The sequence below is a fragment of the Geotrypetes seraphini genome, chromosome 3 (assembly GCF_902459505.1).
Source record: "Geotrypetes seraphini chromosome 3, aGeoSer1.1, whole genome shotgun sequence".
Lineage (NCBI taxonomy): Eukaryota > Metazoa > Chordata > Amphibia > Gymnophiona > Dermophiidae > Geotrypetes > Geotrypetes seraphini.
This window is the reverse complement of record NC_047086.1, coordinates 17,647,488-17,662,971: the sequence shown is the minus strand read 5'-3', so window position 1 is coordinate 17,662,971 and position 15,484 is coordinate 17,647,488. Positions and strand designations below refer to the sequence as shown.

The window sequence follows — 15,484 nt, the reverse complement described above, 5'->3', positions numbered from 1 at the left end:
ATGGTCTCTGAATTAGTAAAAAAAAATGTATTAAAATTAGTTCAATAAACAGTATCATCTTATTTCCATTTTCTATTAATAAACGATTATCAATATAGCTACAATAATACCTTATCTTAAAGCAAAAATAAATAAATAAAATAAATAGAATTTTTTTTCTACCTTTGTTGTCTGGTTTCTGCTTTCCTTATCTTATCATTCTCTTCCATCCACTGTCTGCTCTTCCATATGGCATCTGTTTTCTTTCTATGCCTCTTCCAGAAATTGTCTGTATCTCCCTTCCATCTCTCTCTCTTTCCCTCCCCCCCCATTGTTGTGGCATCCTTCTTCTTCCTTTCCCTCCTCCAATGGTCTGGCATCTCTCTCCTCTCCTTCCCTTCCCTCTCTCACACCCCCGTTGTCTGGCATTTCACTCTCTCTTCTCCCTTCCCCCCACTACCAACAACATCTTCCCCCTTTCTTTCCCTCCAACCCAGTTGCATCCAGTATCCTTCCCCCTTATATATCTCTCCCCTTTCCCTACATACCAATTCCAACAACATCTGCCCCCTTTCTTTCTCTCCAATCCAATTGTATCCAGTATCCTTCCCCCTTATGTTTCTCTTCCCTTTCCTTGCACACCAATTCCATCAGCACCTGCCCCCTTTCTCTTCCTCTACTTCCCTTCCATATCATCCTTCTTACATCATCCTTCTCACAATCATTACATACCACCCTGCCCCCTTTCTCTCCTTCCGCCACCCTTCCATATCATCCTTCTCACAACACTTCCATACCACCCTGCTCTTGCTCTCCTCCACCACCCTTCCATTCTCCTTTCTCTCTCCCCCTCCAAACATTCAAGCTACTGGCTCTGCCCTCTGAGCTCCATTAGAACAGCTGATGGCAACGCCCCCCCCCCCACATCAACGGCAACGCCCTCTGCATCAACACTCCCCCTGCATCAACATTTGAAAAAAGCCTCCCTCCCGCATCAATGGCAACGGGCCTCCCTCCCGCATTAATGGCAGCGGGCCTCCAACAGCAATGTGGCTGGATTTGTTACAGGAAGGTCCCGTGATGACTGCATCTACTGGTCCATCCCCCTCCAACATCACTTCTTCCAGAGCAAGTAACATTGGAGGAGGATGGACTGGCAGACGCAGTCATCGCAGGACCTGTAACAGTAACAGAACCAGCTGCATTGCCATCGATAGGGGGGGGCCGTTATTGTTGATGCCGGGAGGGGGCCGCTGCTGTTTTTAAAAAATGGCAAGGTGAGTCGTTCTCCTTCAGCGGGCCCCCCTCACAGTTTCGGGCCCTAGGCACATGCTTACTTGGCCATTGATTAATCCGGCCCTGGATCAAGTCCTATAGTTCATCTTCCAGAAGAGGTAGATGTTTATGTTTGTTTATTTAAGATTTGATCTACTGCTCCTGCATTTTACTGACCTAAGCGGTTTTACAAAGTATCAAACTAAAATGAAATTAGGTACTTGGGAAAAACAACCCTATCTGTCCCAAAGGCTCACAATCTAGCTAAAGTACCTGATTAAAATACATTTCGAAGATCAAAAATCAAAGAAAGAGAAAATAGAAAGAATGAAAGAAGATAATGTGTGCCAAGTATAGGACAATTAAACCATTATAACATCACTGATGAGGTTGGCTCTGAGGCACTGTGGAATGAGGCATTATGACATCACAATCTCAGCTCTGGAATGTTGCTCTCATTGGGGTTCCGGAATCTTGCTCTTCTTTGAGATGCTGGAATGTTGCTACTTTTTGGGTTTTGGCCAGGTACTAGAGACCTGGATTGACCACCGTGAGAACGAGCTACTGGGTTTGATGGACCATTGGTCTGACCCAGTAAGGCTATTCTTATGTTTATGTTTATTTAATATTTGATATACTGCACCTGCATTTTACTGATCTAAGCGGTTTACAAAATATCAAACTAAAATAAAATTAGGTACTTGAGAAAAACTATCCTGCCTGTCCCGAAGGCTCACAATCTAGCTAAAGTACCTGATTAAAATTAAAAAAAAAATATGTAATACATTTCCAAGATCAAAAATCAAAGAAATAGAAATAATGAAAGAAGATAAAAAATTAAAAAGAAAATAAAACAAATTTAAGAGAGAGAAAAGTCTCTGAAGCGGCCTGAGAGCAAACAGTCATATTTTAGTGCAGGTCTTAATAGAACTTCACAGATCCGTCACTGGCAGAGCTTGAGAGCATCAAAGAAATTAACATCTAAAACATATCCACTAAAACTGACGTTAGGCGCCACTAGGTGGAAACATGCAACTTGAACTAATCTTTTTTTTATTATTAGTTTTTGGTGGCATGGACAATTACCATGCCAATTAAAAATAGTGAAGCTGAATGTGGATTTTGGCTAGGCGCTCTTTATAGAATTCTCCCCTATATGCAGGGTACATGTCCTTGATGGGATCCCAACGAATTTGGATCTGGGGCAACGGAGGGTTAAGTGACTTGCACAAAGTCTAGGCCTGGGTATTGGGCCCAGCTTAACAGGATCAAAGCCCACTGCACTAACCGTTAGGCTCTTCCTCTCGTACCAAAACGGTGTTCTTGTAAAGGAGAAAAATGTTATTTAGTGAGGAAGGGGTTTCTGCGCGTAAGAATTGAAAGTTCATGTACATTTACACATTATTCAAAATATGGTTTTTTTTCATTTGTTACAAAAACAGGCTAAAGAGCAAATGTGAAAATAGCAACGAACATACATGAGAAATAGGGAACGAGCATTTTGAGTTGAATGATCCTGGTATCTGTGAATGTATTCACTAAAAAAAGCCTTCAAAGATTCGTTTGTTCCAAAACCCAGATGGCTCGATCACCTTGGTTGGGATTCCTGCAGTTTTGCAGTCATCTCGTTCCCCCTCTGTTACAAAGCGTTACTAAGCGTTTTAGCGCAGATTTAGCGCACACTGAATCAACACGTGCGCTAACTGCTAATGCGTCCAAAGGATAACACGTGCGTGTTAGCGTTTAGTGCACGATAATATGGGCGTAATATGGTAAATGATTTAAATAACTGATGCTTCCATTTTGGCAGAAACTCAATAGTGGGTGGTTGGTTTTTTGGTCATTATTTTGTCTTGCTTATGAAATTCTTTTTCTTCTTTTTAACCTAGGCCCACTGGGAAGGTTTGACAGGCAGAATTACATTCAACAAAACCAATGGCTTGAGGACAGATTTTGACTTGGATGTGATCAGTCTGAAGGAAGAAGGGCTGGAAAAGGTACCTTAGATGCTTTACCTGTATATTTGGATCGTAATGTGAAAAAAAAATCATTAATAAACAAATGATGATGGCAAATACTTTTCTCCTGGTAGCCAAGCTATTTCATGTCATTTAGGACTGCGCTTGGATGTTTAAGAATAAGGTTCATATGGAGTGAATGATTCCAAAAGCAACCTTGCACTTTTGTATTCTCAAATTGAACAAGGGACAATCATTCCTTGAAACTGCTGGAGTAATTTCTTTTAAGCAATCTGGGTTTTCAGACAGAGAAAAGCAACAATACTTAGATTAGAACAGTGACACTCTGCTCTGTGGGCCTTATGCTCAATTAAATATATGGAGCCATTGGATCAGTGTCACTCAGTTACCCAATGGGCTGATCGTCATCTGGTTTCATTTTAAGCAGCCTTCCCCTGAAGAGGGGAAGAGCATGGTAAACAGACTTTCATTATTTTTCAGATTGCTTTTTTCAAATATCAAAACAGTATTGAAGACATTATTTCATGTAAGCTCTCCCCCACCCACCTCGGACACTGTTCCCCCTATGCTGAGCAAGGATCTTCCAAATGCATTGCTGCCAGTGGAAGAGAGGGGGGTCAATATTTTGTTTTCAGTGGCTAGAGTAGTGAATTGAAAACTGTGTGCCAGTTTTCAGAGATTGCAAGTGTGCCGGTTTGCATACCGAATGCAGGTGTTCCAGATTGCACACCGATTGCAGGTGTGCCACTTTGCACACCGATTGCAGGTATGCCACTTTGCACACCGATTGCAGGTGTGCCAGTTTGCACACCGATTGCAGGTGTGCCGGTTTGCACACCGATTGCAGGTGTGCCGGTTTGCACACCGATTGCAGGTGTGCCGGTTTGCACACCGATTGCAGGTGTGCCGGTTTGCACACCGATTGCAGGTGTGCCATTTTGCACACCGATTGTAGGTGTTCCGGATTGCACACCGATTGCAGGTGTGCCACTTTGCACACCGATTGCAGGTGTTACGGATTGCACACCGATTCCAGGTATGTCAGTTTGCATACCGATTGCAGGTGTTCTAGATTGCACAACGATTGCAGATGTGCCATTTTGCACACCGATTGCAGGTGTGCCGGTTTGCACACCGATTGCAGGTGTGCTGGTTTGCACACCGATTGCAGGTGTGACGGTTTGCACACTGATTGCAGGTATGCCGGTTTGCACACCGATTGCAGGTGTGCCGGTTTGCATACCGAATGCAGGTGTTCCAGATTGCACACCGATTGCAGGTGTGCCACTTTGCACACCGATTGCAGGTGTGCCGGTTTGCACACCGATTGCAGGTGTGCCGGTTTGCACACCGATTGCAGGTGTGCCGGTTTGCACACCGATTGCAGGTGTGCCGGTTTGCACACCCATTGCAGGTGTGCCGGTTTGCACACCCATTGCAGGTGTGCCGGTTTGCACACCGATTGCAGGTGTGCCGGTTTGCACACCGATTGCAGGTGTGCCATTTTGCACACCGATTGTAGGTGTTCCGGATTGCACACCGATTGCAGGTGTGCCACTTTGCACACCGTTGCAGGTGTTCCGGATTGCACACCGATTCCAGGTATGTCAGTTTGCATACCGATTGCAGGTGTTCTAGATTGCACAACGATTGCAGGTGTGCCACTTTGCACACCGATTGCAGGTGTGCCGGTTTGCACACCGATTGCAGGTGTGCTGGTTTGCACACCGATTGCAGGTGTGACGGTTTGCACACTGATTGCAGGTGTGACGGTTTGCACACCGATTGCAGGTGTGCCGGTTTGCACACCGATTGCAGGTATGCCACTTTGCACACCGATTGAAGGTGTGCCGGTTTGCATAGCGATTGCAGGTATGCCACTTTGCACACCGATTGCAGGTATGCCACTTTGCACACTGATTGTAGGTGTGCCAGTTTGCATACCGATTGCAGGTGTGCTGGTTTGCACACCGATTGCAGGTATGCCACTTTGCACACCAATTGCAGGTGTGCCGGTTTGCATAGCGATTGCAGGTATGCCACTTTGCACACCGATTGCAGGTGTGCCGGTTTGCACACCGATTGCAGGTATGCCACTTTGCACACCGATTGCAGGTGTGCCGGTTTGCATAGCGATTGCAGGTATGCCACTTTGCACACCGATTGCAGGTGTGCCGGTTTGCACATCGATTACAGGTGTGCCACTTTGCACACCGATTGCAGGTATGCCACTTTGCACACCAATTGCAGGTATGCTACTTTGCACACCGATTGCAGGTGTGCCGGTTTGTACACCGATTGCAGGTGTGCCGGTTTGCATAGCGATTACAGGTGTGCCACTTTGCACACCGATTGCAGGTATGCCACTTTGCACACCGATTGTAGGTGTATCCCTTTGCACACCGATTGCAGGTATGCCACTTTGCACACCGATTGCAGGTGTACCCCTTTGCACACCGATTGCAGGTATGCCACTTTGCACACCGATTGTAGGTGTATCCCTTTGCACATCGATTGCAGGTATGCCACTTTGCACACCGATTGTAGGTGTATCCCTTTGCACACCGATTGCAGGTGTGCCGGTTTGCATACCAATTGCAGGTGTGCCGGTTTGCACACCGATTGCAGGTGTGCCGGGAGTCACTGGCACTGGCTGACTGCCTACTGTGAGTTCGGATAAATTGAATAACAAAGAAAGCAGGAGGCAGTAGTTGGACATCTGGACCCAGGCCTAGAGGGAGGTACACTGATTTCAGTGGAACAGGCAGTGTTCCGGCCCCCCCTCCCCCCTTAACTCTTTGGGGCCGAGGCACGTGTCTACTTGACTTACCTTTTAAAACTGTCCTGGTGACACAGATGTATTCTCCCTCCAAATCATTGCCTCTGTCTAATTTATTTGCTGCACTGGAACATTGTGACGTTCCGAAATTAAGAACTGAGGTAGAGACAGTGGCCAAAAAGACATCTCAAAATCCCCAAACCAGTTTGTCTGGTTTAGCGACCGATAGAATTTGCCGACCCAATTCTCAAAATGGTTCACCGCGTGTACATTCTCCGATTCTGGCATACAGACAACCACATTACTATTAAAATGAGATTATTAATATTAAAGCCAGTATACTATCAATAATAGATAATCCAGTCTAACAGGGAAGTCTACAGTCTACATTCGGCATTAAGTAGACGATTTAGTCAAATTTCAGGCAAAAGGCCTCAGAATAGGGAGCGCTACGCAAGTCGTATCTCCGACTGACGCTATCAGCGTAGTCAACAAGAATGGTTTTGCTCCGTCATACAATCATTGTCCAAAAATCCTGAATTTAATTAATACTTTAAATAATCCAATAGAGTTTTTTTCTTTCTTTTCTCTTTTTGTATTCTTTTTTTTATGTTATCTCTGTTGTTTTTTAATTATGTTATTTTTAAATTTAATTCACCGCCTTTTGATTACGCTAATTGCATCAGTCGGTCATACGACTTGTGCAGCGCTCCCTATTCTGAGGCCTTTTTCCTGAAATTTGGCCAAATCGGCTACTTAATGCCGAATGTAGACTGTAGACTTCCCTGTTAGAATGGATTATCTATCATTGATAGTATACTGCAGGGGTGTTCAACCTGCGGCCCTGTGAAGTATTTTGTGTGGCACTGGTCGAGGGCGATGCAGTGTTTTCCTCTGCTGCCCTCGGGTGTTTACCATCTTGCCAGCTCCCTCTGTCTTGCTGCAGCATTTGCGCGGCCCCAGAAACATTTTTTCGGCCAATGCGGCCCAGGGAAGCCAAAAGGTTGGACACCCCTGGTATACTGGTTATATTGACCACTTGGTAGGAAATATTTATAGATATTGTAATATTAAAGCCAGCCGTCTGATCGATAGCCTGACATTGCATGCCAAAATCGGATTGGTAATACCATCCTGAAAAAACTGACAGATCTAGGTCCTCTTTTACAAAGGCACGCTAAACGTTTTAGCGCAGATTTAGTGCGTGCTAAATCAACACGTTCTCTAACCGCTAACACGTCCATAGGATAACATGCACGTCTTAGTGTTTAGCACGGGCTAAAAAGCTTAGCGCACCTTTGTAAAAGAGGGGGCTAGTGTGTTATCGACAGGCCTGCTGGTTTTTGGGTTTTTTTAAAAAATTTCTTTTCTAAGGGCACAGATGGCGTGTGTGTACTTAACCCGGGGACTGCCTGTAATTCTATGTGCCATTTGGCCCTTTAATGTCACACCTTGCCAACCATGCTATCTTGTTTTTCTTTTTCTTAGCATCCACAGCAGATTCTTTGACAAGAAATACTGAAACAATTACAACCAATAAACATTGGAGAAAGTAAAATATTACACAGGAAAATGTTATCCTTAATACAGTCCTCAATTATGGGGGGTGGGGGGAATCAAGTAAAAGAAAACTCCTAGGGAAGGAGATTACATAGAGAATAACAACAAGAAAATAGAGCAGGAACTCCAGCGAATTACATATGTACTTAAATTATACCTCGTCTTCCTTCATTGAGACTCCTTTACCTTCCAGAAAAACCCGAAATTGAGTTGGTTCAAAAAAGATATATCTGTTATTTTGATAAGAAATAAAACATTTACATGGAAATCGTAATCGGTAAACAGTACCCAGTGAAATAACTTTGTTATGATATGTTAGAAACTCCTTCCTTCTAAGTTGAGGCGTCGGGGAAATATGTAAATTTTTTCTCCAATAAAGGAGATTTGTTTCAAATAATAATAGAGCTTTAGGACTATCTCGTTACCCTGATGAAACCCAAAGGACACCAACAAAGTAGCACGTCCAGAGCCAGCCACGCTTTCAAACGCTGCGAATCTCACTTGAAACAAGTGCGGTAAATTGAAAAGTCCCGATAGCCAGGAGAGGGAGCCAAACAATACGTGCCCTGACTTTGAGAGCGCCGTCCCGCCCGCCCTCTCCCTCTCGGGGACTTTGACCGAGACAGCAAACAATTTACAAAGCAATTTGTTCTACTTCGCAGATCGGAACGTGGGATCCGGTCAGTGGCCTCAACATGACGGAGCATCAGAAAGGAAAGCCGGCGAACATCACCGATTCCCTGTCCAACAGATCGCTGATCGTAACCACGGTTCTGGTGAGTAATTGCAGCCGGATGCCTTTTTTTCCCCCTAAAACACAGATGCACGAGCAAATGATAGAAAACCTTTTTTTTTGCTAATTGCAATAGTAATGAAGCGCATGTGATGTATTTTTGCAGTTATTTAGCAATTAGTCTATAAAGGATGAGAAGCAGCGCCAATTAAAGTCATAGATTTTTACTGTAGTTACTTCCTTAGTCTCCTTGATGCAAATTACATGAATTTTAGTGTTGTCTCAGTTGGTTAATAATTTAGTCCCACTCATTAATTACTGGTCTCTCCTAGTGAAAGTATATTACTAGTCTAGGCAAAATTAGTTCATTCAGTGCGGTAATGGTAGCGTTTCTCTACCTTTAGAGAAAGTAGGTGCAGATGATTTAAACGCTGAACTGTTCTGTGCTCAGAATAAATGCCATTCAATAAAAACAACCCCTAAGTGAGAGAGTAGATCACAAATCTAAGCCAAATATCATGATGTGCGTACAATGTACAATTCAGATTCTCATTATCCGAAATGGAACCTGCAAATGCTGGATGTTACGGTTCCCAAGAGTATATGAGGGAATGAGAGTGCCATTCTTATAAAAGCGATTATGCTCTGCTCACATAGTCTGTCACCAGTCTCCTTATAAAAGCAAAAGTGTCCACCAGTGGCATTCCAAGGAGGAGTGGCCCACCCCGGGTGCAGCCCATAAGGGGGTGTTCCCAGTGCCGGGGATCTTTCCCTTCCGGCAGCCACGGCCTTCACAATTTGTTGCTCTGCCAGCATTGGGTTTTCCTCTCTTATGGGTTCTGCCTTCATGGAAGCAGGAAGTAGGCGGGACCAACAGGGAGGAAATACCCGACTCAACCACCAGCCACCGAGCTTGCATCTTTTTTTGACAAAAAAATTAAGGAGATCCGTTCTCAACTCGGACAATCTATTCCTACCCCTACTCAAGATATTCCAGTCGAGCCTATTCACCTATCTTACAGCACCTTTACCAATTTTAAACCTCCCTCCTTAGACAATCTCTTCAAAGTTTTTCAATCCATTAACACGCCTTACAATGCTACAGAGACCATTCACCCTATACTCTTGAAAAAGTTTTTTTCTTTCTTTGGACCATTTCTTCTAGAAATGGTAACAAACTGCCTTTCAGGCAACTGCGTTCCTAAAGCCTGGAAATCCGCCCTGGTCTTCCCTAAATTAAAAAATCAAAACACTGACCCAACACTATCAGCAAATTTTCTACCCATAGCCAATCTCCCTGTCATCTCTAAGCTAACTGAGAAAATAATTTTTTATCAACTCGCAGAATTTATTGAAAAAACGAATGCCTTGCACCCACATCAAACCGGCTTTCGCCCCTGCTATTTTACCGAACTATCCCTATTAGGTCTCACTACAACTATCAACTATTTTTTAGACCATCAAAAATCAGTTCTCCTCATTTCGTTGGATCTTACTGCAGCCTTCGATACTATTGATCACTCTCTTCTCATTAATCGTCTTAGCGACTGCGGCCTTACTGGTTCCGCTCTACAATGGTTCATTCATATTTCAATGACCGAAGCTTTAGCGTACATTCTAAATAGGAAACGTCACTTCCCATATCTCAAAACTATGGTGTCCCACAGGGCTCCATTTTATCTCCTTTGCTATTTAATATCTTTCTGTCCTCCCTTCTCACCCTTGCCCAGTCAATAGGATTTACAGCTTATGCATATGCAGATGATATTCAATTACTCCACCCTGTAGATACCTCTAACTCTTCAGAAATTCAAACAATCAATAAAAAACTAGAAAAAATAAGTGATTGGCTGTATGAAAATAAACTCTCTTTAAACACCAATAAGTCAAACAGCCTATTTCTTCCTACCAAAAAAAAATGATATTATTCTTGAAAAGATTCTTATCAAAAGTCATCCAGTAAAAATGGAAACCAAAATAAAACTACTAGGAGTTATCCTAGACAAGGATCTTACCTTTCATGATCAGATTAGCTCAGTCGTAAAAATTTGTTTTTACAAACTAAGGCTTATTCGTTCTCTATCATCTATCCTTGATACTACTGCTATCACAACTCTAATTCATTCACTTGTCATCTCTCACCTTGACTATTGTAACTCTCTTTACAATGGACTCCCTCAAAAAGAACTACGACGACTCCAACTCATACAAAATACTGCCATAAAACTTATTTACAAATTGGGAAAATATGACCATGTTACACCTCTCCTGAAAGAAGCTCATTGGTTACCTATAACCCATCGTATCACATATAAAACAATTATGCTAGTCTTTAAAATCAGATTCTTCCGCCAACCTTCTTTTCTAGACAAACTTCTAATCCCCTACTGTTCATCTCGGACCCTTAGATCAGCTGATCAAAACCTTCTATCTATCCCCACAATCAAAGATTTCTTTTATACGAGAAAGACCAACTTTTCGGTAGTCGCTCCTACCCTATGGAACTCATTGCCATCTCATATTCGTCACGAGACATCACTCGATAAATTTAAGGCTAAATTAAAAACTTTCTTATTCCAAGACGCTTTCTCCTCTTCCCAAATATAACTTATTCTTCAATACCTCAACCGCTTTTAAGAAGCGATCCCATTCCTCATGTTTCATCCTTCCTTATTTCCTTTTTTTTTTTTTTCCCTTCTATCTCGTTATTCCCTGCCTTCACTCTCCAATATGTCTAGTTAAAGTCTAAATGTTCACAATCCCCCTTTTCTTTATTCCTTTTTAATTATATTATTTATTGTACTATTTTTAACTTGTAAACCGGCTAGATACTTGTTGATGGTCGGTATAGTAAAAATTTAATAAACTTGAAAACCAACGCGGTCCAGAGCAGCAAGTTCTGCTGGCAATGATGAAAGACAAGTTTTCGGCGATGAAGGGATGACAGAAAAAGAGATAGGGGGTACCCATCTGGATGGGGGGAGGGAAGGAAAAGAGGAGAAAGAAGACCCGGGAAGGGAGGGGAGAAGAGAGAGAGATGCCAGATTATAAGGGAAGGAAAGAAAAGAAGGATTGAAGATGCCATACCATGGAGAGGGGGGGAAGGGATAGGGAGAGGTGGCATGGTGCTGGAGAGGGGTGCGAGAAGGAGAAATGTTGAATGTGTTGGGGAGGGGGTGGGAGAGATGCACCCTGGATCCCTCCCTCCCTCTCTCTAATCCCTTTGCAGCAAGGGAGGGAATGAGAAAAAGATGGTGGATAGTGCGAGAAACAGGAAGACAGGTTGAACATGGGGTGGAGGAGAGAGGATGAAATGCTGTGCAGGAGAGGGTAAAAGGGGGAGAATAATCCAGGATGGAAGGAAGAAAGGAATGCTGGACCATGGTAGGAGGAATCAATGGACAACAACCACTTGAAGAAGAATTTTCAGAAGACTTGAAAGAGGAAAACATTAGAAACTGGAACCAACTTGATGGAAAAATAAGTCTCCAGACAACAAAGGTAAAAAAAGGAATTTATTGACTTAAATATGTTAGCTCTGTGAAATGTATATAGCAGATGTCTGTATTGTGTTCAAAAGAAAAGGAAATACATTTCTGGTTTGATTTTTCCAGTGCTGAAGTACTAGCTGGCCCTTGCTGTGGCTGGTGGGGACCCCCAAGCACCGGCTGCTGAGGACCTCCTCCAAATGTGGCCAGAACTCCCCTCCACCAAGCGTAGCAGTCGCTGGCAGCGTCCCTGAGCCACTGAGGTGCCAGCATCTCTGACTCAGGGACACTACTTTTTTTTGCCAAGCTTGGCAAAAAGGACCCCCAGCCACCTGCAGAGGAAGTCCTTAACTGACATAGCTTGGGGGTCTTCATCAGCTGAGTATTTATATTTTATATTAGAGGCTCTGGCAGAGACCCATTTACAACAAAGTATATTTTCTTCCCAATTAATATTTCCAAAATAAAGTGTCTCTGTTTATTTGTAAATGACTCTCTACCAGAGCCTTTAATTCAGTAGCATGATTAAATGAAGTAACTATGTTTGAAGTTTATGGGGACGGGCGGGGACGGAAGAGATTACATGCGAGAGCGGGCAGGGACGGATTTGGTTCCAGCGGGGATGGACTTAATTTCCAGCGGGGACCGGTCTGATTCCAGCGGGAATGGGTTTGATTTATGTCCCCTCCCCCCTCCACCCCCCACCCCCCCCGTGCAACTCTCTATTCTGGATGCTTACCGGTGATTGGCACACAGGAGGTGCCCATTTTGCAGGCGTCTAACGCAGCAGGCACTGTTTCCAGAATTGGACGCTTAGTAACTAGGTCTTATTGTATACAATGGGACCTCAGGCAATATAACGTATGTTAAGTATATTAGCACGCATTAATGAGGCAATGTTCAATAGTAACTCTAGCTACTGTTTAGGGAGTGTCATGGGCATGATCTAATGATGAATCGTCATATTCAGAAATAACCCATCCTGTACAACAGTGAATAAAAGCTGGAACGCTGTTATAGGGCAAAACACCCTCCAGGGATTCAAGACAAAGTTGGACAAGTTCATGCTAAACTGGAACGTATGCAGGTGAGGCTGGACTCATTTAGAGCAATGGTCTTTGACCTGGGGGCCACCGCGTGACTGCTGGACACGATGACCACCGGTCTGACCCAGCAGCGGCAATTCTTATGTTCACGGTCCAAATATCCTATTATGCATGAAAAGAATACTTTTCTATGAAGTTCACCGTGTAATATGCAGGTTGTAATATGCAGAGAACATATCCTCTTGTATCTCGAACCTCCAATCTTGGTCCCACACCGTCCAAATGAAATTGAATGAATCCAAGACAAAACTACTTTGGCTTGGCCCAAAATTAGTTCAGCTACCCACCTCAATCCCACTGTCCCCTGGCTCCACTCTGCAGCTCGAATTCTCCAGCAAGGTCCTGGGCGTCATCATTGATTCTACATTGTCCTTCAATGACCACCTCAACTCCCTGGTAAAAAAAATGCTATTTCAGCCTACACATGCTGAGGAAAGTAAGATCCTGTTTCCATCAAAAACATTTTGCCGTTCTCGTCCAATCCATCATCCTCTCCAGACTGGACTATTGCAATTCTATCTTCATAAGCCTAACGAAGAAAAACCTTCACAGACTCCAATGGATTCAAAATGCCGTGGCCAAGCTTATCTTTGCAAAAAGTAAATTCGATCGCGTCTCACCGCTCCTATTCAAGCTTCACTGGCTTCCGATAATTTCCAGAGTCCACTTCAAATGCATCTGCCTAACTTTCAAGATCCTCCACGGTATCCTTCCTCTATTAATTCCACTTTCTTGGAACTCCTCAAATCTTAATACCACCAGACCTACCCAAAAATCAAAATTATCCTTCCCCTCATTAAAAGGCATTTCCCACCCAGGAAAACTGGGGACTTCCCTCCCCTTCAGATTCACCGAGCTCTGGAACAACCTTACCTCCCCTCTTCGGAACCTGAGTTCTCTCCAACCCTTACGTAAACATCTGAAAACCTGGCTTTTCTCAAAAATCTAACACTCCCTCCTCATCTGACATCCTAGTCCTCTAACATTCTTCTTTCCTCCGATCTTCATCTAGCCCTTTCCTTGGAGTTCCTTTCTCACCACAATAACTGTAAACAGTACCGAGCCCAACGACTAAGGAGATGGTGCGGTATACAAATCTAAGGTTTAGTTTAGTTTAGTTGGGTTTTTTAATGTATTCTTTTTTTTATTAGTTCAAAAGTTTTTTTATTGAGTTTAGTATATAAAGTACAATAAATGTTTTTTGTGGTTTTTTAAAAATTCTTTATTGATTTTCCAAACTTCAATAGTGCAATACATAAAAATGTAACATATAATAATACAATAAAAGCACATTCAATTTACAAGTAATCATAACCAACCATTTTCTCCCAGCCACCCACCCTACGATTAAAAAACATAGATTATCGCAAAAACCTTACCCTATTCTAATCAATAATATCCTCCCACCCACCCCAAGTGTAAATACTCAAAGAAACAAATTTAAACAGAAATAATCCCCCCCCCCTTCCTGGATGTGTATGAAAACAAACAAAAACTGACTCTTACTCAAAGCTCTACCATCTTAAAGAAATGTAAGATGTCAATGGGCCCCAAACCCATTTAAATATATTACCGTGCCCCAAACTATCAGTGGTCATTCTTTCAAATCTATAGCTAGAGCAAAGATTTGCCCACCAGAAAGGAAAATTTAAACGATAAATGTTAACAAGGCAAGAAACATGTATGCCGTGCCAATGTAAAGAGTCACAAAATATTATTTACATAATGTAATATAGTGGATATTACATGTATTTGTAGCTGCGTGTTTTCTTGTACTCTCCTCCTTTTAGATAGGCATGGGTCTGCCTAATATGCAGTTTATACTTTATTCATTTATACCCCACCTTTATCAAAGTACAGTCAAACCTCGGTTTGCGAGTAACCCGGTTTGCGAGTGTTTTGCAAGACGAGCAAAACATTCTCGCAAACCGAGTGTTGACTCGATTTCTGAGCCCCCTCCCCCGAGAAACGGCATCGCTCCCTCCGCTCGCAAAGGCCACCCCGTTCGAACCAGCACCCCCCTCCGCATGAACCGGCACCCCCCGCCCGAACAGCTTACCTCCCGTCTGGCACCGGCACGCAGCCCACAGGACGTGCCGGTGCCGCTTGAAGAACTGCTTGCCTCTGCCAGGCCTTGAGCATGCATCTGCCGCATGCTCACGGCCTTCTAATTCTCCCTCTCGCTGAGATTCTCGTAGAATCAAGTTGTTCGGGTGGGGGGTGCCAGTTCAAGTGGGGGGGGGCTTTGCGAGCGGGGGAAGTGATGCCGGTTCTCGGGGGGGGTGCTCGGAAATCGAATCAACACTCGGTTTGCGAGACAAGTTTTGCAAGAATGTTTTGCTCGTCTTGCAAAACACTCGCAAACCGGGTTACTCGCAAACCGAGGTTTGACTGTAATTTTAATTACAGACATCCAAAGATAATAGACAATTACAAAACTCTCCCCTTAATCACATCACCCAGCACTAATCCAAACAAAAATTAAGTGTTCAACACTCGTATTTCATTTTACAAAATAAATATCATTTTAACATCCTTTTAAAAGTATTCAGGTCTCTCTGTTGCCTAATATATAATGGAATATT

General features: G+C 43.4%; 1 protein-coding gene across 1 annotated transcript in view; it reads left to right on the top strand.

The window, feature by feature from the left end:
* GRIK2 (glutamate ionotropic receptor kainate type subunit 2) overlaps positions 1-15,484 on the top strand; it is a 1,206,237-nt gene that overhangs the window by 757,724 nt on the left and 433,029 nt on the right. Inside the window, exons 8-9 of the mRNA XM_033936333.1 lie at positions 3,144-3,251; positions 8,235-8,348. Coding sequence (XP_033792224.1) covers positions 3,144-3,251; positions 8,235-8,348 — 222 coding nt within the window. The remainder of the gene's footprint in view (positions 1-3,143; positions 3,252-8,234; positions 8,349-15,484) is intronic.